This window comes from Caenorhabditis briggsae (assembly GCF_000004555.2).
Source record: "Caenorhabditis briggsae complete genome, chrV, whole genome shotgun sequence".
In the NCBI taxonomy this organism is placed as follows: Eukaryota; Metazoa; Nematoda; class Chromadorea; order Rhabditida; family Rhabditidae; genus Caenorhabditis; species Caenorhabditis briggsae.
The window spans coordinates 1,768,978-1,793,121 of record NC_013488.2 but is presented as its reverse complement, the minus strand read 5'-3'; the positions used below and the strand labels follow the sequence as shown (position 1 = coordinate 1,793,121).

The 24,144-nt window shown below is 37.5% G+C and overlaps 5 protein-coding genes across 5 annotated transcripts; all 5 read right to left on the bottom strand.

Annotated features, from left to right (window-relative positions):
* Nucleotides 1-1,712: 1,712 nt before the first annotated feature.
* Nucleotides 1,713-3,829, bottom strand: Cbr-elt-7 (the record flags this gene model as incomplete). The annotated part of the gene is made up of 4 exons (XM_002635461.2): nt 1,713-1,836; nt 2,574-2,653; nt 3,269-3,539; nt 3,717-3,829. 4 exons carry the CDS (start codon nt 3,827-3,829, stop codon nt 1,713-1,715), a joined length of 588 nt encoding a protein of 195 aa, XP_002635507.2.
* An 887-nt stretch (nt 3,830-4,716) lies between these two features.
* CBG08809 lies at nt 4,717-7,257 on the bottom strand (the record flags this gene model as incomplete). The annotated part of the gene is made up of 8 exons (XM_002635460.2): nt 4,717-4,828; nt 5,030-5,112; nt 5,156-5,278; nt 5,327-5,758; nt 5,802-6,032; nt 6,745-6,976; nt 7,026-7,094; nt 7,142-7,257. 8 exons carry the CDS (start codon nt 7,255-7,257, stop codon nt 4,717-4,719), a joined length of 1,398 nt encoding a protein of 465 aa, XP_002635506.2.
* Nucleotides 7,258-8,699: 1,442 nt separating this feature from the next.
* Nucleotides 8,700-12,253, bottom strand: CBG08808 (the record flags this gene model as incomplete). Its single annotated transcript, XM_045236660.1, has 8 exons — nt 8,700-8,769; nt 8,814-9,106; nt 9,888-10,175; nt 10,382-10,441; nt 10,485-10,577; nt 10,625-10,762; nt 10,807-11,017; nt 12,096-12,253. 8 exons carry the CDS (start codon nt 12,251-12,253, stop codon nt 8,700-8,702), a joined length of 1,311 nt encoding a protein of 436 aa, XP_045093851.1.
* A 376-nt stretch (nt 12,254-12,629) lies between these two features.
* On the bottom strand, nt 12,630-17,085 carry CBG08807 (the record flags this gene model as incomplete). The annotated part of the gene is made up of 7 exons (XM_045236658.1): nt 12,630-12,941; nt 12,987-13,067; nt 14,012-14,458; nt 14,668-14,805; nt 15,596-15,854; nt 16,832-16,897; nt 16,952-17,085. 7 exons carry the CDS (start codon nt 17,083-17,085, stop codon nt 12,630-12,632), a joined length of 1,437 nt encoding a protein of 478 aa, XP_045093850.1.
* Nucleotides 17,086-19,932: 2,847 nt separating this feature from the next.
* CBG08806 lies at nt 19,933-23,036 on the bottom strand (the record flags this gene model as incomplete). Its single annotated transcript, XM_002635457.1, has 6 exons — nt 19,933-20,651; nt 20,755-20,830; nt 20,875-21,056; nt 21,686-22,647; nt 22,697-22,821; nt 22,893-23,036. 6 exons carry the CDS (start codon nt 23,034-23,036, stop codon nt 19,933-19,935), a joined length of 2,208 nt encoding a protein of 735 aa, XP_002635503.1.
* Nucleotides 23,037-24,144: the final 1,108 nt, after the last annotated feature.

Sequence of the window (24,144 nt, the reverse complement as noted above, 5' to 3'; positions counted from 1 at the left end):
TCTTCTGCTCAGCAGTCGACGCCTTTGATCGATTTGTTGGTAACGTGGATTTTGGCTTTTTCGAAGTGCAATTCGACACGAAAAATGCAAGAGAAACCAGTGGGAATCCGATAACAATGATGATGTTGATCATTGTATTGCTTGTTGTATTACTCGCTCTCTAATTGGCAAATCTGCAATACTTAGAATCTGAAAATTAAAAATCCAGTTTTTTCTAGTTTCTCAGCGTGATTTTACCGTAAAACCTGTATTATAAGGGCCGGACCTTCTATTTTTCGTGAGGTCTCTTGGGGGGCACTTCAATTATAGGGGCACTCCAATTAGAGGGGGCAATTCTATTTTTTATTGCCTTAAAATGTTTCAAAAAATATGTATTTTCCTGATATTATTGCGAAAAAATTAAAGAAAATCCTGAATCCTCGAAAAACGGCGTTGAAAAAAAAATAGGATTTGAATTTCCGCGCAGTGAGAAACCTAGGCCACGGCATCATAGCGCCTTTCTGACATGGAAATTTTTCCGGATTTTTTCGGTTTTCATGTCCGGCAGGTAAACACGTGAAAAACCACTGTCGGTCACTTGAAAAAATGGCTATCAGGCTCCGTGGCCTAGGTTTCTCACTGAGCGGGAATTCAAATCCTCGTCCCTCCTAACAACTTTTTTTTGAAAATTGTTCGCTTTTAACGGCATTTTTCGGGAATTTCGGATTTTTTTCGAATTTTTTCGCTATAATATTGGGAAAATAGACAACTTTTTGAACATTTTAATGGAATAAAAATTTTTGGTCGGAGTCCCCCTTTAATGAAAATTAACAGTTAACAAAAGTACAGTGCGTCCAATAAGTTTAGGACCCCCTATATTTTGGCCCTTTGGCCAAAACTAGAATAGTTATTGAAAATCTGTAAATGCAGTTCGATTCCAAATGTAAAATAACCCCTGGAACCAAATTTTGGGTATCGTACCATTTTTAGTGCCCGAGTACCACCAAAAAACACTTTTTCAGCTGTCCAATAAGTTTAGGACCCCCCAGAAATTTTCGAAATTTTGGAAATTTTTGTCGAATTTTCGCTTCAAAACCGAAAATAACTTTTTGTTTCCAGCTTTTTTCGCAAGTTCTCATAAGTATTTGAAAAAATTTTCATCTTTTGTCGACTTTTCAAATCATCATTTTTCGGGTAATTTGGTAAAAATGACCCAAAATTTCAAAATTTCAATAAGGAAACGGGCATGGAACATACAGAACAAGATGTTGAGAAGTGAATTTAGGTACTGAGAGCTCATTCAGAACCTTGATGGAGTACATACGCTACGATGATCCTGCCATCCATAAGATTTTCCAAATTTGCGAAAATAGTGGAGTGGCAAATTAAGAGAAATGTGTCTTAGCGGTCTAGAAACAATTCAAATTGCTTTCAATCGATGTAAGAATGATCAGACAAGTCTTTCTCAACATTGTCCCAACTTACTATGTCCAGGATCCACATGTGGAAAATCATCAATTTATCAGTGGTCGTAAATCTTATGGATGGCAGGATCATCGTAGCGTATGTAAAAAGGGACGGTGTTGAAAATGGGCAGATAATCCAAAAAGATAGAGACAGACAAAGAAAAACAGAGCAAAATGATTGATTGTACTTGAAAGGAACGGGAAAAAGAAGAAGCTACAAAAAGTAAGAAAAAAAGAAGTATTACAAAAAAAGAGAGTTCGTAAAAGTTAATCTTCTTCTTCGAGATTCTTCTTTGCTTTTCGACTACGACGTTTTCGTGTTTTCGGCGCTGTGTTGCAGAGTTCCAGGGGTCTTTTGACTTTGTTCAGACGGAAGTACAAGTTACAGGCACTGAAATAATTTAACTTTTTGATTAAACTATTCTGGAACGAAAGTTTGGAGCAGTAGTCGTGACCGACTGAAAAAACTGAAAACGCACGATAACTGAAAAAAAACCGATCCTGAAAATAAAAATATTTTCAGGTTACGGTAGTTATCGTTGTGAACAGTTATCGTTGTGAACTTTTATACCAGAATAATAATAAAGAAATCATAGTTTTTTAGGTTGCTGTCAATTTCAAAATACAGTAACCTTCTGGAACGTTCTGGAGCACCTCTCAAAAATTTGGCATTTTTCAATTTTCGATTAAAAATGTTTATCAAGCCATTTAGTGTTGGTCTCACATTCGCACTTCAATCAGTTTAGAATTTTAGAATTTTAAAATTTCCGAATTTTGAAAATTGTTTCGAATTTTGTGATTTTTCGAATTAACTAATTTGGTGAATTTTCATTTCTTTTCTGAAATTTTTCCAAATTTTTTAAATTCTGAATTTGAAACTCTACTTATGTCTTCAACATCCCGAAACGACTTAAACTATGTTCACTTGGAAATGACTCCAAAAAGAAACATCTTCCCACTTAACTACCCACACATTGGAACGAGCACTAAACCATGTAACTCAGTAGAGTCATTTGTGTTGGTCTCACATTCGCACTTCAATGATCACTCCCTGTGGGACCCATTTTCTGTTTTTTCTGCTTTTGCATTGTGTACTCTGACCCCAATTTAGAATCCAAAAAGACTCACTTGCACTCCAGATCTCCCTCCTCATTCTTTCGCCACAGACTCGTTTCGGTTGTTGAGCAATTCGCGCAATTTCGGGAAATCTGAAAATATTGAGAACATTGGAAATGAGCAAGAGGCACTTTTAGTTCGTAAATTTTAAAGGGCACTTGTCGTCTAGAATTATTAAACTTTTGGAATATCAGATGTTGGAACCTTTTAGTTGAAAATGGTCAACTAAGAGTGTCTAAATAAAGACGTAAAGGTGGGGAACATGAAAAAATAACTATCTCAAAATTTTGTTCAGTTAAGCCTCTTGATGAGTTGAACTTGTGTTGAAGGCGTGGAGCTGCTACCGACTGAGCTACAAGCACTGCCGAGGGGCATCCATATTTTTTGAAATTGGCGCCATTTTCGGATGTCCCAGTGAACGGGATTTTATCTCGGTTCTTTTGAAATATATCGAAAATCGTCAACTGGTAAATTGTTCATTAGAATATCGCAAACTTTTTATCAGTTGACCACTTTTTGAAATCTTGCATAGGAGCCGAGATAATTGAGCTCAAACGTAACAGACACTTCTATCAAAGGCTTTACGGTGTGTAATGCAAGTGCGCTCTATCGTTCCTTAATTCTAGAGAGAATTTTCATAAAATTACATGCTTGCTGAGAACTCGGAATGAAAGATTTTTTCTCAAATTCTGGACTCCGGTACTCACACTGGATGTTCTTTTAACCGCTGGCCTTCTCATCGTTGTCTTATGCTCCATGAAACTTTCCGGACTCGACGTCTTCGCAGTCTCCACACTAGCAGGTTTCTCGTAGACATTCGAGTGGGTGCTGATATCTATGATTGGTGGTTGGACAGGGATTGTTTGATCGTATGAGGTCAACATTGGGTATTGATAGACATCGTAGGGTTGCAATGTTGAATACTGCCATGGGTTGTAGTAGACTGGTTGGCCAGGATATGGGTAATTGAAGAAGGTGCTGTAATGTTTTTATTTTTAGGAACATTGATTTTCTAGAATTTTAGTTATCAAGTTTATTGATTGAAAATACTTCAAGAAATCCAATAATTTTTTAAATTCAAAAGTTCTTATCATTTGACACTGGCACAAAAAAATTAATAGCTAATCAATTCATTATCAGTTCTCTTCAATTTACCTCTGGTTCGAAAACTGGTCGTACAAGTACAAATCCTCCTTTTGATTCCTAGTTGAACTTTCAGCCAACACTGTGGACAGCGATGGCAGGGGTTCGGCGTGTTGATGATCCATGAATATTTGAATAGTAACAGAAAAGAGCACAAATGACTACGTTTACAGTTCTCTTCCTAGAACAAAGGAAAGGACACAAAGAGACACAGAGAAAACGAGAGGTCATGTAATACAGAAAAAAGAGCATTGATAAGATAGGAGTGGACATCGTTACTGGCGTTTATGATCTAACTGAATGGTTGATGAACGGCAAGGTTGAAAAGGGACAGAGCAAATACCTAGGTTGGGTATGTTTAATGAGATAGTCGTTAAAAAGTGGTCGGGGTCATCTGCAAAGGTATCAACAGGTACTGCGTGGTACTGTAGACATAAATGTGTTTAGTGGATTTACAGATAATGAGATTCCGAGTTTTTTTGAGATTCTGAGATTCCGAGATTCCGAGATTCTTAGATTCCGAGATTCTGAAATTCTGAGATTCTGCCATTCCGATATTCCTAAATTTTGAGATTCTGAGATTCTGAGATTCTGAGATTCTGAGATTCTGAGATTCTGAGATTCTGAGATTCTGAGATTCTGAGATTCTGAGATTCTGAGATTCTGAGATTCTGAGATTCTGAGATTCTGAGATTCTGAAAATCCAAGACACTAAGATTATAGATTCTGAGATTCCTGAAGGATTTCGTTTTTCTCGATGATACTTTATATAGGTAGATGTAACCACAGATTCTATGGCTTCCATCCAGTGGCGGAATTCAGATAACCGACCGATCGCTGGCCCAGCCGACCGAGCTAGAGAATCGATCGGAGACCGCCTACCGACCACCGACCGAAATGGAAGCTTTAAACCAGAAAAGTGCTGCAAATGCCAAAGTTAAAATAACTAGAAATATAGTTTTATTCACAACAGATATTGAGAGAAAATGTTGAATCCTAACAAACAAGATCATTATGCCCCGGATAAAAAGATGCCTTCCGTCTTATCATAGACCCATTCATTAACCTTATCCATTTCCTTTTTACACATGCCACCAGTACTCCTACACGTCTTTCCTCGTTTGCTGAAATAACACATTTTGAGAAAAGTCTAGAGATACCGTACACTTTGAACTAAATTACCTCGGTTCCTATGTGAGATATCAGAAAAAGTGTCAACTGATGAATTGTTTATCATAATATTAGCTGTATTTTATCAGTTGACAAATTTTTTATATATCTCATAGGAACAGAGATAAATTAGCTACGGTATTAAGGTAACTCACTTGATTTGCTTAACGCAATCGTTGAGAATATCAATGAAATTTGAATTAAAAGTAGGCACGGATCCATTGAATATTTTGTTGGCCTAAATTTTTTTCATAGACACTGAATTAAGGAATTTGGCTTACTGTATCCTGCATATTACGAATATGTTCCTTTTGATTGTTCGGAAAGAATCGAAATTGTTTTTCCACAGTTTTCTCTTTGGACGGATCGAAACCGTATCTCAAGTGCAATAATCCTCCGTCCCCCTAGAAACCTAATTAATGTGAATCCCTAAATCCAAAATAAGTTATTACCCCTTTACTCTTTTTTGATGAATCCGTAAAACTTTTCGCCCAATGAACTTGAGCTAAATCGATAACAGATGCGTTGAAAATGTACTTGGATGGTCCTCCTTTGCTGATGAAAATGGGTTTTGAGACTCCGGAAAAGTCAGAAGAATAGATGCTGGGGTCCATTGCCACGTAGTTATTCCCAAAAGAAAGCGCTCCAACATTGGTACCCGTCATCTCTCTAGTGGCATAATCCAGCATGGTACCGTTTCTTGGTACCATGACTTCGTCGAAATCAGCGATTGTTCCGATAGTGGTTTTGATATCCAAAATACAGATATTCATAGCTAGGAAATATGAAAATATGAAGACACTATCGTCAATTTTTGGATTCTTGGCTTCGATTTCCGATGGTAAACTTCCGAAACTCGGCCAAGATCGTAGTTCGATTATTCCCTCAAAAACATTTTCGATGTTTACGAAATTCGTTGAATCTCACCAAGCCTCGATAGTAATCTAATACTCTTTTAGTGTCTTTTGTAGACGAATGATAGAAAACAATAAAACGAGTAGCTCCTTGAGCTTTCCATGCTTCAATATACAAAACGATATTCTGCCATTGCGAATAGTAATAAACTGGTTGAAGGCACAATGTGATTCCTTTTTCGAATCTTTTATTGATTTCTTTTACGGATAGGGTCACTTTTCGGCTACCCATGTGGAGGAGAACCTGAATACAAAAATATATAGCAAAACATTCAAATATTCAATGCTTCAGTGATATTTGCACAAATGTAAGACCGTAAATGCTCAAACAGATACCCACACTATACGTGCGATTTGAGCTCAATTATCTCAACTTCTTCAAAAGATTTCAAATTTTGGTCAACTGAAAAAATATTGGTGACAATATGATTAACATTTTCTTAGTTGGCAAATTGTTGATATCTTTCACAGGAACCGAGATAATTGAGCTCAAAGTTGACGGTTCGGGCGGGCTTCTCATGAAATAAGGTATGGGAGCACAATTCTCATTTTAGTGCTAACTTTTGGCACTTTTTCATTACAAACAGCATATCTTATTAAGATGAAGTTTTGCAAAAAAGTTGTCAACTACAAAATTGAAGCTCTGATTATTTTTTGTATAGTCTGGAATTTTCAGACAAATCGAAAAGTTCTGAACTACATTTTCAGGACTCCAAAGTTGACTATCTTCTACTGATAAAGACAAAACGCTTCAATAGCTATGATAGAAGGATTTATATCGGTGCCTCTGAAAGATATCTAAAAATTATTTACTGACAAAATTCTAGAATGCTTACTGCGTTTTGTCAGGAAGTGTATTGATTTTGAGAACCAGTTTGTTAATGAGAAAATAACCAGGAGTCAAGAGGATTGCTCATTTCAGGCTCTACGCCTACTTTCCTGAATAAAATACTCACTTTTGTCATCCCTCCAGTCATGATAAGATCTGTGAAAAAAGTATGCGCCACATAGAAACAAGGCTTTGCCGGACCATATGTTGATGGGCAAGCTCCTTCCAATGGTTCTCCAAAGACTTTCATCTGGGTTGGCTCCGAAACTCCTTCGTAGAAAATGTCAACCAACAAAAAGTTTTTGTTGGGTTTGATGCATTGATTCAAGGAGAAGATTCGAAGACGTGGAGGAGTGAATCTAGAAGGACTTCTTTTTTTTTTTTTGAAAAGAAACATGTTAAAAATACCTGTAATCCACATAAGCATTATGATAGAATGTGATGGGAAATGACGAATTGATTTGATCATCTAGAATGCTGCAATAGAGTAAAAAAATAGAAAAAATCAAATTACGATGGCTTACGTTTCCTCGAAATTCACAGAATACTGCATCGAGGGTTGGTATGAGAAGAAAAGGTAGAAAAGAGCGAATATAGAGGTCAGAATAATCATACAGGTGTATGGAGAATTGAGATGCATGGTGAGATCTAAAATTTCAACAAACTTAAAACTTGTTGGATTTTTTAATTTTCTGGAAATCTAAAACGATAAGCATGATAAGCAACGACAAGCATCCCAATAGTTCTGGCCTCAATAAATTTTCAAATTCTGTTATCAAAATTTTTAAGCATGGAGAGGAAGTGTGTAAGTTTACCGATCGTAAACGGAAAAAGCAAATATGAGAGTTGCCTTTCAATGTATAGGAGAGAAAAGTTTCGTAAATAAAAGAAAGCATCAAAAAGAAATTCGAATTGTTTCCATAGCAATTTCGCGCAAGTCAAATGACACCTTTGGCGCAAAATGTATACATTTGGATGTAAGTTTTTGTCTAAAAAAAGATCCAAAAAATTTAATAAAGTTTTCTTTTCTATCCAAAAAAAATATATATTAAAAAATACAAAAAAAAGTACAAATGACACATCAAATATGTAGAGGGGTCACCTTGGGGAGTGTTGGATTCCCCGTGACGGCTCCAGAGAAACTAGCTACCTCCTTGTGCGTGCTGTCTGGTAAAATAGGGGAAAGTGCATCGGTAACAGGGGAACTAGTTATGTCTGTAGGGAGGAGTGGGACGACGAGCGGGCAGATAAGCGGTGTGGAAACAATAATAACAACAGTAGTATCAGTGACCCATTTATTGAGCGGTATATATTTAATAAAGAGAATATATCGTCAATAAGAGGTTTCCTTGGAGTCGGGCTGGCTTGGAGACGGACGAGAAGGACATCACTGATCACTCAATAGTTGAAGGGGGCAAAAAAGCCTTGGGCAACAAAAACCCTTCTCCTACCGGTGACAAGCTTATCGCTTCTCATAGACAAAGTCCCCAATAGCACACGCTTCCTAGTGGTCACGATGAGAGCACTGAAAGGAAAACACTCATGAAACAGTTCACAGAACTGGCCGTTAGTCTATTCAGAAGGAAATCTATATCAACTCACATCATTAGGGGTTTCCGATAGTCCAATAAGGCCGGTAAGGCGATCGGGGATCGCCGGAGGTCTTATAGTATTGGAATAGTAGGAATAATGATGAGTAACGAGGTTGACGGACTTGCAAACTGAAGGTAAACGTCACGGAACAGCACTAACTACTAGACTAGATTTAGACTGAGTAAGACTCAGTTAAATCTGCGTAAGACTCAGTTAATCTGAGTAAAAAATAGGCCAGTAAACCCGTTTCGAGTGTGTGTGCGCCTTTAACCCCTTCGTGGCGAGACCTCAACGATAAGGCGGGCTTGCACGAAGGGAGAGAAAATTGGCGGGAATTTGAATATGAGAAAGCAATAGAAAGACTGATAAACAAAGATAAATAAGGAGAATAAAGTGGGAACAAAATAGGTTCATCTGGAGTTCAATGGCATCATGTTCTATGTTTCTTTGGTGTCAGAAAACAAAAATTCCAGAAGTCGTCTCATATTTTCAATTTGAAACCAACTTTTCCATCCGACTTTTGCAGTTTACTACTGTACTCCGACATACCAGAGATTGTCTGAAATTTCAGATGTATGTTTGTCCGGATGTCCACACACCTACCTCATCTCCTCAATACACTCATTTAACTCCAAAATGATTCGGGGCTCATAGAGGTTTCTTTTTTCTTGGAATATAGATTTTGTTACAGTATCTATATTTCTGATGTGGGCTTCAAAATTTTTCTCAAAAATTTTGAAATTCGTATTCTTGTTTCTCATGGCCTCCTGGCCCCCATTATAACGATAATGAAGTAGTAGTCCAATTGAAACTTCAATAGTTTTTAAGGAGCTGTTGATGAATTTTTTGATAGAATGCGTCAGGGTAATTCCAACAGATGAAGTGTTGAATACTAGCTGGAGTTTCACTTTTTTGAAGTAGCTAATGATACCGTAACCATTCTTATAGAAGGACCCCCCCCCCCCCTTCCAAAAAATCTTCGAATGTGGATCAAAAGTGACAGAGTTACGATAGCCGGAACTTTCCCAGGGACCCCTAGGAACAAAAACTACCGTAACTTGGTTAATTTTGCTTCGAACTCGAATATTATTGTTGTCTGAGAAAAAAAGGTTAGAGAGTATTTTTTGCAGTCTGAATACGGTAGGAATATCGAAGATCCGAGCCTAAATAGCTCATGTTTGGTAGAGACGCAGACAGTTTATCTCTGCGTCTCAACCTTTTTCTCTCAGACAACAATAATATTTTTAGAAAAATGAATTTCCTACGTTTAGGGCTTCAAAATGAGTATGATCATGACCTATTTTTGAAAAATTTTAAATCTTGGACCCAATGCTCCTTTAAATCGCCAAAAATCGAAGTGGGCGGAGCCTAGTCGTGTTTACACTCATTTTGAAGCTCTCGACGCAATAAAACTGAACAATTGAGTTTTAGCTGAATCTGACTATTTCCAGCCGGGTTTCAGACAGTTCCATGTTTGAATCCCGAAAAAATGAGACCTGTAGCTTTGATCCAATTTATCTAAATTTCTGTGAAAGGTATCAGAAAATAGTTAACTGATAAAATATTTCTGATATTAATACTTTATCAGTTAATTGCTTTTTGATATCTTATACAGGTAAGGAGACATGTGGCTTCAAAGTTGACTGAATAGATGTTATTCTATGAGAGCTAGCTTACCTTCACTGGACCCGATTTCTCCAGAAGAATTGGATTTTCCAGTGATTTCCTCTCAAAACCAGTTTTCTCGCTATTCAAATCCAATTGAAGTCTGGTGTGCTTGAATTCCAGCGCTCCAACTTTCGCTTCTTTCAATGATTGTCTGGAACTTTCCAGAATATTCGGGGATCCAGTTGTTGGAACAATTATTTCGTCAAAATCTACAATTGTTCCAAGAGTGGTGTTCATTTTCAAGATACACAAATTAGCAGCCATTGTGTGACCAATACGGTAGACTTGCGAATTAATCTGGAACATTTTTTTAAACCGTAAAATCTGCATTGACAGCTTTGAGCTCAATTATCACGGCTCCCAAAAAACATATCAAAAATATGTCAACTGATAAAATATTGGTGATATTATGATAAATAATTTATCAGTTGACAACTTTTTCATATCTTTGACAGGGACTTAGATAAATTGGATCGAAATCAAAGTATTGAAACAAAACTTACCTCTGGATATCTAGCTGGAACATCTCCAAATTTGGGCCAAGGTTTTATGGTTAAGATTCCCTAAAACAATGGCTTAGCTTTTTTTTTAATTTTCAAAGCTCACCAATCTCTGATAATGATCCAAAACCATCCAAACTTCATTGGTAGATGAATGAAAATAAACTATAAAATGTGTAGCTCCTTGATTCCTCCAGGACTAAAATTTAGAGGTTTTTTTCTGGTTTCTATACAATTTACCCCAACTTCAATGAACAAAATAATATTCTGAAACTGGCTGTACAAATAAACCGGTTGAACACAAACTGTTAGTCCTTCTTTGGTTTTTGGATGGATAACTTTCAGAGGAACGTCTGAATTTTTGTTTTGAAGAATTATAGAAATCTGAAATTCCAGTTCTAAAAGTTTACCTAAAAAGATAAACCCACATTTTCAGATATTCGAAAATCCGAATCTGTTACAGAAGTTTCAAATATGTAGGAATTGTAATAGCAGGTAGGGGCCCATGCCCATGGGCATTCTCCTTCCAGAGGCTCTCCGCTCAATTTTAGAAATTTCGAGCCAATTTTAATCAATAATGTACTTTGGCTATGAAGGCAAGGATTTATAGAAAATACTCGGATACGGGGAGGTGAATATCTGAAAATATCATGCATACATGCACTTTGAGCTCAATTATCGCGGTTCCTATCGAAGATTCGAAAAGACGTCAACTGATAAAATGATTATCATAATATCAGCAATATTTTGTCAGTTGTCAGATTTTTTATATCTTTTATAGAAACCGAGATAATCTTATTCAAAGATTTTACGATAAAGAGCCTGGAACCCGGCTGAAACCCGTCGAATCCAGCTGAAACCTATTTTTTATATTGATCGCTTCGAGAGCTTTAAAATGAGTATAAACATGACTAGGCTCCGCCCACTTTGATTTTTAGCGATTTAAAGACGGATAGGGGTTAGAAATTTCCAACTCTTGGAAACCATGTCATGGTTATACTCATTTTGAAGCACTTGATGTGGGAAATTCATTTTCAGGCAAATATTTGAGTTCAACGCTAAAAATTACCAGGATACTGTAGTTTTTGATTCAAGGGGCCCTTGAAAGCGCACTTGCAACGAGCCGGGCCGGGCCGGGCCAAAGCGACAATTATCCCGGCCCGGCCATTCTCAGTAAAAAAAATTTCCAATGAAAAATTGGGACATTTTTTGGTTTCAAAAAGACAAAAATGGTACATAATTTTTGTCTGTTAGCAAAGTAGAAAGTAGTCAAAAATATAAAGTTTTTGATTAAATTTTTGAAATTAATTTAAAATTTTCGAAAAAAAAATAAATCAGCTTCTGTACAAACATCGGGCCGGCCGGGCCCGAAATTTTGCAAGTATGCTTGAAAGTCAATTTTGAGAGAAATTATTTTCATGATTTTTTTGGTTTTCCTAGTTCCTACAGTACTCCGGTATATCAGCATATTGTCTAAACGCGTCAAGAGCTTCAAAATAAATATAAACACGACTTGGCTCAGCCCACTTTGGTTTTTGGCGCTTTAAAGGCTCATAGGGGTTCGAAATTTCAAATTCTTGGAAACCAGGTCATGATTATACTCATTTTGAAGCACTTGACATGAGAAACCTATTTTAATGAAAATATTTGAGTTCCAAGCAAAAATGACCAAACTACGGTAGAAAAGAGCTCAAAGTGCAGCAAAGGGTAGCTTTACCTGTAATCCAAATAAGCCTCCTTATAAAAAACTATCGGAATATCATCGTCTCTCAACTTTTCATTTTTCTTCTCATCGGAATAAAAAATGAACACAACGAGAGAAGTTAGAGCTAAAATGAGCAGAGTTTTCCATAGTTTTTGAATAGTTGCAGACATAATTTTCAGGGGGAAAGGAGAAATAGGGCTTGAAGGAAGCATTTGCTAAAAAGACAATATGAATAAGTCATGATTTTCCAAAAAACAAAGAATAGTAGAACTTCTAGAGATCTTTGAAAAACAATGAAGATTGCAATTTAAAATTTAAATAAGACGATTTTATTAAAAAAGCTGCCAGGAAACAACTTTTGGATCACAACGCTTACATAACCAACAAACTAATTGCTTTTTGTGGTCTATTATCTCGGTTCCTATAAAAGAAAACAAAACTGTGTTAACTAATAAAATATTGGTGATAAAATGGTTGACATTTTATTAGTTGACCACTTTTTGATATCTCTTATAGAAACCGAGATAATTGAGCTCAAAGTTCAAGCTAGACAACAAAAACTCCTTGGGTCTCATCTCGAATCCAATCAGCCAACGGATTCATCCACTGATTACAGTATGCAACAGTACTTCGGCATTTTCCTTCTCCTACAATCTTCGAGATACACTGATTTAAGATGTGGAGATAGGTGGAGTTATAAGCAGCAGGAAACGATCCAAAGACTTTCAGAATAGTCTTCTGGATTCGTTTGATGTGTAGGTGAGGATAAGATTGGAATAGTTTGTAGTTTGGTTTTTGAATCTCCTCCGCGTCTTCTGTGTAGCTGTTGTGACGGTAATGAAGAAGAGCACCGTTGGCCTGGAAGCAGTATATTGGGCACAAAGCTGGCTCTTTAAAACTTACAGTAACCGTTGACTCGTTTCCAATGAACCTTCTTACAGAATGAGTCAGCAAAATATCCACACTGGAGCTGTTGAAGACAGTCTGAAGTTGTATACTTATACAATTTTTTCCTAGTTATCGTGAACATTTCGATTGAAGCCCAACTTTTACTTTACAAGCGAAACCATAAAACATTCCAAAAATCTTGAATTTGGATTAATATTGACTTTCCAAGAGACCCCTAGAAACAAAAACTACCGTAACCAGGTTATTTCTAGTTTCGAACCCATATATTTTTAGAAAAAACGAATTTCTCACGTCAAGTGCTTCAAAATGAGTATAATCATGAAATGGTTTTCAAAAATTTGAAATTTCGAACCCCTATGCGCCTTTAAAGTGTCAAAAACCAAAGAAGGCGGAGCTTAGTCGTGTTTATACTCATTTTGAAGCACTCAAAGCGGTAAAATTGAAAAATCATGTTTCAGCTAAATCAGACGGTTTTCAGCCGGTTTTCAGATAATTCCATGTGAAGTTTCGAAATATGAGGAAAAAATTACTACGGTACCTTGAACTTTTCCAGAGACCCCTAGAAACAAAAATTACCGTAACCAGGTTATTTCTTGTTTCGAACCTTAATATTTTTATGGAAATGAATTTCTCACATCAAGTGCTTCAAAATGAGTATAATCATTAAGAACCCCTTATGCGCCTTTAAAGTGCCAATAATCGAAGTGGGCGGAGCCTAGTCGTGTTTATACTCATTTTGAAGCACTCAAAGCGATAAAATTGGAAAATCAAGTTTCAGCTAAATCAGACCAATTTCAGCCGGTTTTCAGACGGTTCCATGTTTGAATCCAGAAAGGAGAACCGTAACTTTGAGCCAGTTTATCTCGCTTCCTGTGAAAGATATCAAAAAGATGTAAAATGATGCATTATTGGTGATTTTATGATAAACATTTTATCAGTTGACAACTTTTTGATATCTTTCACAGGAAACGAGATATATGGGCTCAAAGTTGGGACCTGCCTGTTAGAGTGTTAATCACCTTTGGGGGTCCAGCTCTGTTTATGAAAATTGGCTCTATAATTCCAGAATAATCCAACAAGAAGATTTTTGGCTCGAATTTCATCAGCAAATGATTGAATCTGATCGCTCCAACATTCAGATCCTTCATTATATTTTCCACATAATCCACCAGAATCCCCTCGTCGGTTACCATAACCTCATCGAAATCAGCTATCGCTCCGAGCTCTGTAGACATCTCCAGAGCACATAAATTCTGAGCAAGAGTGTGTCCAACACGGTAGGTCGAAGAGTCGACAGACGGAAAATGATAGTGGGAAGATACGGTAGGAGATAAGGATCCAAAACTTGGCCATGGTTTGAGCTTCAAAATTCCAAGAGATTGATAGTATTCCAAAAGAGATCTGACTTCTTTGGTAGATGAATGGAAGTAGACTATGAAGCGAGTTGCTCCCTGGGATCTCCAAGTCTGAAATGAAAATACTTTAAATGTCTTTAAGTAAACTTTGAGCTCAATTATCTCGGTTCCTTTGAAAGGTATCAAAAATGTGTCGACTAATAAAATGTTAATGATATTATGATGAACATTTTATCAGTTGGCAAATTCTTGATATCTCTTAAGGGAACTAAGATAATGGAGCTCAAAGTATAGGATGATCAACTAGCTAAAAGGCAAACCTCAATAAAAAGTGCAATATTGTGAAACTCGGAATACCAATAAACTGGTTGAACACATACAGTAAACCCGCCCTTTTTCTTGGGATGGACTTCATGAATTTTCAGAAAAACTTTGAGATCGTTGAGGCGAATAATTATCTGAAAAAAAAGTCTTTTTTTTTTCATATTTTGGAATCCCATACGAAACATTCCGAAACCCGGCTGAAAATTGTCAGATTTGCCTGAAATTTGATTTTTCAATTTTAACGCTTCGAGAGCTTCAAAATGAGTATAAACACGACTAGGCTCCGCCCACATTGGTTTTTGCTTTAAAGGTGCATAGGGGTCCGAAGTTTCCTAATTTTGGAAGCTAGGTCATGATTAAACTCATTTTGAAGCAATAAAGTGAGAAGTTCGTTTGTATACAAATATTTGAGCTTCAAGCAAAGTATAACCAGGTTACGGTAATTTTTGTTTCTAGGGGTCTCTAGAAAAGTTCAAGCTACCGTAACTCTGTCAATTTTAATCCGAATTCAAAGTTTTTGAAAACACTCAGGCCCACCTGAAACTTAATTCTTCTATTTTATTACGCTGGGAGCTTTAAAACGAGTATAAACATACTAGGCTCCGCCCACTTAGGTGACGCTTTAAAGGTGCATAGGGGTTTTTGGCTTTTGAGGCCCATTTCAAATTTTTAGAAAGTAGGTCATGGTTATACTCATTTTAAAGCTCTAAACATGATGAATTTATTTATATAAAAAAAATTGTGCTTGAAAAAAATTTAATCGAGTTACGGTAGGTTTTGATTCTAGGGACCCCCAGCTACAGTAACTCTGTAATTGTTGATTCAAATTTGAAAATTGTTTCTACCGTACTCTTCTGTATTGGTCTTCAGTGTGAATCACACATTTTCCAATCACATTACACAAATAGCGTCCCATCAACTCACCCCATCAACTTGTGCCCTTTCCATTCCTTTCTCTCCTCTCTCCTTTTCAAACAGCTCTGCCGTCCAAGTGTACGAATTATAAAAGCACTGTGTCGCCCAGTGCCATGGACACTCGCCTTCTGTTGGCTCGCCTCTTAGCTTCACTTTTTTCGTCGTTCGATTTCCAGATTCCGAGGATTTCTGGATTTCCGCAGAGATGTATTCTTGAGAAGTGGCACAGGGATTCATGGAAAATACACGTAGTCGGGGAACTGGGTACCTGGGAAATTTGAAACTCTGTTTTTCAGTCTCATCACGTTAAGAGCTTCAAAATGAGTATAGGCTCCGCCCACTTCGGTTTTTGACTCTTTAAAGGCGCATAGGGGTCCAAGATTTCCAATATTTGAAAAATAGGTCATGATTATACTCATTTTGAAGCGCTAAACATGAGAAGTTCATTTTTTTAAAAATATTAGGGTTAGAAGCAAAAATAACCAAGTTACGGTAGTCTTTGTTTCTAGGGGACCATGAGAAAGTTCGAGCTACCGTAACTGTCAGTTTTGATCCAAATTTGAAAATTTTTGAAAACGGTCAGATTCAACTGAAATTTAAATTTTCGATTTTGTTGTGTTGAGAGCTTCAAAATGAGTATAGACATGACTAGGCTCCGCCCACTTTAGTTTTTGACGCTTTAAAAGCGCATTGGGGTCCGAAATTTGACATTTTTGGAAACCAGGTCATGCTTATACTCATCTTGAAGCACTGAATGTGAGAAATTCATATTTATGAAAATATTTTGGTTAGGAGCAAAAATGACCAATTCACGGTAGTTTTTGCTTTTAGAGGTTCCTGGGAAAGTTCAAGCTACCGTAACTTTATCAGTTTTGATCCAATTTCGAAAATTTTTCAATATATGGTTTTCTGGTTTCGTTACTGACGTTAAAAGTTAGGATTATGCACATACCAAAAAATACAATTCCAGTGTTTAAAGGTGCATCGTCGGTTCAGCAGGAAAAAAGACTTGGAATAAGTACATGCGCCTTTAATACGGTACTTTCGCCTTTAAACGCGCATCGCCGTGATTAGATTAATACAAAACATCGGAGCTATGGGAGAGAAACTCCAGCAGCAGTGGCCGAAGGTCAGAAGGTCGCACAACGACATCTACAGTAACCTGAAAGTAAAACTTTTTTCAAGTTACAGTAGTTGTCGTTGTGGGACCTAAAACCAATCAAACTTAATATTCCATCACTTTACCTGTAATCTAGATATGCAGTACTATAAAAAACGATTGGAAATGTGTCATCGATCTCTAGATTTTCCCTGAAATCAATTTCAAATTTAAACTTCATTTATCTTCCAAGAAAGCATTATTACCGTATCTGAAGAACCGTCGGAGTGGCACCATAACTATCCGGCCCATCGTTTTTTCTACACGTTGATAAGAAGTACAAGAAGATAAGTATGTTTGTAACCGAGATAAGAAGGCAAGACTTGACAGGAAGATTCATGGAGGAGAAGAAGAACTGAAAGAGGAACGATTTGACGGAGAAAAGAGAGGGGAAAAGAGAGCAAAGGTTTTCGAAATTGTAGCTTATTTGAGATGGGAAATAATGTTTTGTGTTGCACCTGCCAGACTGTCAAACAGAAAGTGTATTGGATGTAATGGAATGGCGAGAATGAGGTTTTTGGTTTATGATATCCGGTTTTTTTTTTGGAATTTAGGACTTTGAATAAGACTTGAAAACGGTTCTTGCCCTAGCTCCTTTTAGGACGAATATTTCTGGACCAACTGAATTAGATATGATAGAACTCGAAGAGAACTACATAATTATACTAATTTGATTACTGTAGCGTGTCTATGAACAAAGTTATGAGCCACAAACCGTCGGAGCTACACGATTCCAACTTTATAGCCTTCTAACTTTGTTCATAGACAAGATACAGTATTCCAAATAGTCTCATTTTGTAGTACTCATAAAGTTCTATTGTGTCCAACCTAATTGGTCCAGAAATATTGGTCCTAAAAGGAACTATGGCAGGTCTTCTGCTAGACTAAACATTTACTCACAATCGGGCATAACAAATTAGAACAAAAAAACTTTATGAATTATGAACACTTGTTCTTCGCGGAAGAAGAAAAACTCAGAACTGTGAACTCGAGTTGAAAACATTCCCTGTCCTCGTTCCTTTCAGAATCGATATTTCTGGACCAACTGAGTTAGATATGATAAAACTCGAAGAGAACTACAAAATGATACTAATTTGATTACTGTTGCTTGGCTATGAACAAAGTTATGAGCCAAAAACTGTCGGAGCTACGCGACTCCAACTGTATAGCATTCTAACTTTGTTCATAGACAAGATACGGTATTCCAAATAGAATCGTTTTGTAGTACTCGTCGAGTTCTAGTGTATCCAACTTAATTGGTCCAGAAATATTGGTCCTAAAAGGAACTATGACAGGTCTTCTGCTAGACTAAACATTTTCTCTAGCTCAAATAACAAATTATACCAAAAAAAGTTATTTATAAATTTTGAACACAAGTTCTTCCAAGAAGAAGAAAAACGAGTGCACACAAATGAAGACTGACCGCTGCTCGGAGGGGTCAACGGCTGGCTGGCTCGTAAACAATTTGTAACCCCACCCCTCCTTCATATGCTGATGTTGCTGTCCGTTCGTGTGTCCTCTAGCTATGAGTGATAATATATAAATGAGAGATGAGTGTGCACTGGTAGAAGAATAAGACAATTAGCAAGAAGTAAACTTCAGGTCTGACAAATTCCGAAATTCGAAATAATTTTTCCAGGTTTCCACCAATGCCCTGTTACTAGATTTCATGTAAATAAACCAATCAACATTTTATAACCAACTAAATTGGATGTGATAAAACTTGACGAGCACTACAAAATGAGACTAATCGGATTGCTGTATCTTGTCCATGAACAAAGTTACAAGACCATAAAGCTGTGAACGTGTAGCTCCGACGGTTTTTGGCTCATAATTTTGTTCATAGCCAAGCAACAGTAATCAAATTAGTATCATTTTGTAGTTCTTGTCGAGTTCTATGGTATCCACTTTAGTTGGTCTAGAAATATTGATTCTGAAAGGAACAAACTGCATCTTGTTTATGAACAAAGTTTCAAGCCAAAAACCGCCTAAGCTACGCGGTCACAGCTTTATGACGTTGTAACTTTGTTCATAGACAAGATGCAGTGTTCCAAATAGTATCATTTTGTAGTACTCGTCAAGTTCTGTCCTGTCTAATTTTGTTGGCTCGGAAAAATATTGATTCTAAAAGATAAATTGAGATTTAGAAACTTTTTTCAGCTTTCACTGCCCTCTTTCGTATTCCCTTCCTCTTACAATTAATTAAAAATCTCCTCATTTCTCTGTATTTAAAAATTCTCCACTATGCGACTAGCACCAATATTTACCGAATATTTTGAATTTTGTTCATCAAAATTTATCAATTTATCTGTAATTCTCTGCTTTATTTCCCTTATTGTGATCATTATTATGTTTCATTCCTGGTCATTCATCCTCCCCCCTGCTTTGAAGTTTCACGAAATTTTTTCAATTTTTCAGTTCATCCCAAACTTTGTAAAACCTGTATTAGAAGAGCCTGCCGGTTCTTCTGCTAAAGGGGCTCTTCTAATACAGGTTTTTTGGTAGTTTTTTTTCTGTTGCACACGGCATCGCGGTTGGGAACCTGAAAAAAGCGCGCTTCGTCGCGCACAAAAGTTGGCTGCATGCCAGATTCGAAAATTTCAAAACGTGTTTTGAAAAATACGTGAAGTTAAGCGTTGTTGAGTCGCTACTCACCGAAAAGCCGCGACGCGACCGCGTCCAAACTTGGCGCGCTTTCCAATTTTTAAATCTAGGTTCTCTTCCGCGAGGACGTGGTTGCAGAATCCAAAAGAACCGAATGTCCAACGATATATTTACCGTTAATTGTTGCAAATCTGAAAATTCCCAGGAAATAAACGCCGTCATATCGCAATTTGCTTCTACGTCGAAACCTGAAAAAAAACTGGAAGCTTCTGAAAAAACATGAACACTCTCTTCTTTTCCGAATTAGACAAGAATAACTTTATACTAATAAAGGGGTAATAATAATAGCCGGGGGTTAATAGTATTACCTTAATACTTGAAATAAACTATTTGGTAGGGAGAAAAGTCCAAAATAGGGGTTAAAAAGGGTTATAAAATCGAATTCCGGGGAATAATTTAACGGTGTCTTTAATTAAACCCAATTAGCGGACAAACGGAGGCGAATATAAATGGGTCAGGCTCAAATAGGAAAAGAATACGACAGAAAATGAATCAAGTATAAGGAAAATTATTTATCAAGTCGTCACATTGAGAAGATCTCATCCATCAAGTCGGCGTCGTCGTCTTTCTGCGCTACCGGTAGTGGTGCTGGCGGTTCCTGTGGTGGCATAGAAGCATTGATCGGAACCATTGGTTGTGCAGGAATGAAGTTTTGAGGTGGAGCTGCTTGCATTGAAGGTTGCTGCATCACTGGCTCGTTTGGTGTGAACATGAGAAGTCCGCTCATGAGTGGAGGTGCTTTAAGCGGTTGTGGTTGCTGTTGAGAAGGGACTCCTGGAGGGTAGAATTGCGATGGGTCCATGTGCTGATTCATGACTGGCTGATGAGAATTGTTAGAGAATCCGTAAGACATGAATTCGGAATTCTGTTGATGGAAGCTGTTGCTGGTTGGATAAATCGGTGCATGATACAAAGGATCAATTACAGAGTAATCTGGAGACGTCACCCCGCTGCTAACAGTGGCAAATAGCGATTTCAGCGAGTCTTCTTTCGATGAAGACGAAGCCGAAGCCGTACGTTTGCGATCCCTGTTTCTAGAACGGTTTCGGACCCGGTCCCGTCTATCCCGATCGTTTCGTCTGCGCTCTCCAGAAGTCGACGTGGAATGTGAGCGCTTTCTCTCGTATTTCCTCATAAAATCGCCGAGTTTCATCTTGTGCTCCTTTTGACTCCAGAACTCGGCGCTCTTTTCCTTACAGAACGTCTCAAAATTGCTTCTCATGTTGCGAGCGTCGTCGGTCACTGAATTTTGAGGAGATACTATAGAGATTAGTGGAAACGATAGAGAAATAATTATACAAAAATATGGGAATTAGCATAGGAGGCTGAAAACTATTACACTTACCGCTGATTTGGGTGCCATAGATTGCAATATCATTGCACAATGGCTCGACCAACTCAGCTAGGAACTTTGGGAGCTTCTGAATATTATAGTTATAAAATAGCCAGAAATCGTTAGTGTCACCTCGACGCGCTGCATGTTCTTGCGCAACGAACTGTCGAGAATACCGAGTCCGACGATTTTGTCGACAAAGTTCATGATCGCTCCTTTGTAGCCTTCGCCCTTGATTTCGGCGATTTTCGTTCCGTAGAGAAGCTCTTTCGGCACATTTACAGAATGACATTTGGAAACGTATTCGACGGGATCTGGAATGGAAAACAAATATTTTAAAACTCAAAAATTGAAAAAAAAAACGCAGAAAAATGAGAGATTTTTTGAGCCAAAATAGCTATTTTTCTATAAAAATCGATATTTTAAAGCTTACTTTTAGTGAAAAACCGCAATTTTTGGCTCAAAAAAATGCACTCATTTTTTACCGATTTTTCAATTTTCAGCCTAATAAAACGCTCTTTTTTCCGCCATTTTTACGATTTTTGGCTTAGAAATCTGCTAGTTTTTCACAGAATTCTTTGGTTCTTGTCTCGGAAAATCAAATATTTTAAAAAATCACATATCATATTAGCTCAGAAATTGACCATTTTTACCGATTTTTTTTCAAATTTTGGCTTTATAAATCACTTTTTTTTCAGCAATTTTCTGTTTTTTGGCTCGAAAAATCACTAGTTTTTCTGCGATTTTGTCTAGTTTTTGGCTCAAAAAACCAGATTTCATGTTTTGAAACGTCCTAGAAGTTTAAAAAATCGCTTTTTTTGCACTAAAAATGGATTTTTGGAGCTGAAAGTCATATCACTCGGCAGAAACTGGCGAGCGGATTCTTAAACTTTCCGAGTTCCTCAAAATCTGGCTTTACACGGTGTTGAGGTTCAAGAAATACCTGTTCCATCGATCCTCTCCGATTTACACTCTAGAACTCCGAACGCCGGTGTCAAGTACTTTAAAAACATCTCATCGGTTTCCGCCGCCTTCAACAGTTCCTCCATCTTTCTCCTATCACGTCTTCTTCGTCTAGCCTCTTCCTCTTCTTTTCTATCCCTCAACGCGTGCCGTTTCGCCCGTTCCTCATCTAGCTTTCTAAGCTCTCGCTCTCGATCCTTTTGACGATCTTCACGCATTTTATCCACAACTTTTTCCTTGTATTCAGCTATCGTATTACGCGCCTCTCGTCTCTCACGACGCTCTCTTTCTCGATCCCTGTCTTTCTCTTCGTCCTCATCGTACGGCGCGCTTTTGGGTTGAGCTTCCGCCCACTGTGCTTGTTTAGCAATCATTCTCAGTTGAAGACGGACTTTCTTGTCGCGTACTTTACTGGCAGCGTATTCTGGATCGTCTTGAGGGTCTTCTCTGAATTCTTCCTCTTCCTCTTCTTCAGTCATAGGGAAAGCTGGCATCGGGTCTATTCGCACTTCTACCCGATGGTTCCAAAAGGGTATCGGTCGTCTATAATCCTCCTCACTTGATGTCGATGAGTCTCCTTGCATCGGCCACCGGGGCATTTCGTCTACTCGCACATCCGCATCATAGAACGGCGGAGGTTCATATCTAAAATTCTCGTAGTCTGGTGGATGCTCATAAACTGGGCTGCGTCCAGAGTATTCTTCTGGAGAGCTATACTGATATTCCTGCTCTTCGTATTGATAGTAGGGTTCATGATGCTGTTCATACTGATAGTCTGGTGCTTGCTGATCGTATTCATAGTGTGGCTCCTCGTGGTGATCATATTGCTGATGATCATAGTTTTCTTGACGATAACGCTTATTACGTTTTAATCGTTTCGCTGATCTAGGCGACGACTGAGAAGGGAAGCTAGAAGAACTGTCGATTCGGATTTTAGAAGAGCTGAAAATGAAAAAAATAAATATTCGAAAAACTGTATGTAAATACTAACTCATCAGAATCATCGCTAGAAATATCGATTAGAATGTTTTGCTTTTTGTTGATAATGCTGCTTCTCGGTGGCGAAAAATCTCCAAAATCTGCATCCGGCGGGCTCCCGTAGTTTTGCTCGAAGCGCTGAAAATAAATTATAATCGATAATTTATCAATAATTATTTGCGTTTTCAAGGTTTTCTCCTCAATATTACCTTCGTGCCTTCGGCTAAACTACGATCTTTCTCTGCGAGCTGCGCTTCCAATTCTTGAAGTTCTTGTTGCTTTTTCTGGAACGCTTCAAGTTGGCGACGATCTTCAGTGTCCTTTGCTCGCCCTCGTTTGTAGCCGCGCTTCATCTGAAGTAAAAATTTGCTCAAACAAGAAAGACGCGGAAAGAAGCAAAAACATGCGAAAACCACGATATCTGACAGCGAAAATAGTTAATATCTATTCACAATCACAGATAAATTAGTGTTTTGATGATTCATCGAAGAAAAACCATCGAAAACACTGAAATTTCTCGAAATCTCAAAGAAAAAAGCTTGAGAAATTGATCGAAAAAGCGAGACACGCCCACTTGCAATGCGCGCGCGTAGGTTTCGCAAGGGTGCGACAGGGAGTTGAGGAAAGTGAGGTTTTTTGCAGGGAAGCGGGGGGCTTCGGGAAATGCTTGAAATAGGAGAAAACGGAGAAAAAAATTGAAAAACACACAAATTGTTAATATAAAAAAACAAAATATGGTACAAATAATCGGAGCTGTGACCGTGGTCGAAGGTCCCACAACGACAACTATCGTAATCAGAAAATATAAATAAATTTCCCGGATTTTTATGCATTTTTAGTCTGTTTTTTTAGGTGTCAAACGTTTTTTCGACGACTTTTCTAGAGGAAAATAACAGAAGAACAAAGTGGAAAACAAGAAAATGAATCCGGAACGTAAATACATAGAAGCCAATTCCTGCACTTTAAGCTCAATTATCTCAATTTCTGGAAGAGATATTAAAATTGTGTCTACTAATTAAAAATTGGTGATATTATGACAAACATTTTATTAGTTGACAAAATCTTGTTATCTCTTATAGGAATCAAGATAATTGAGCTTAAAGTGCAAGTGTAGGAAGGCCTTATATTAGAGTGTTTTCGGTATATTTTAAAGTTACGGTAGTTGTTCAGACAAACAATTCTGTTCCGGTAAACTTTCTAGGTGCTTTTTCAGATAATTTAGTTTAGATAATCTCTGAATTAAAATTTTTTTGATCAATGGTTCTTGTCACTGGCCACTTCTACAGTATTCTGACCAACAAAGAAACCCGACATATGTCAGCCGGCGGCACCCATGATTAACCGTACTTATGACAAATTGGTTCGTTTTCATCTTTCTTTTTCCATTGTTTTCTCCTTCTCTCCAATCTCTCTCCATTCTCATTTTTCTTCTATTTTTTCGAATGTTTCCACCCGCCTGCT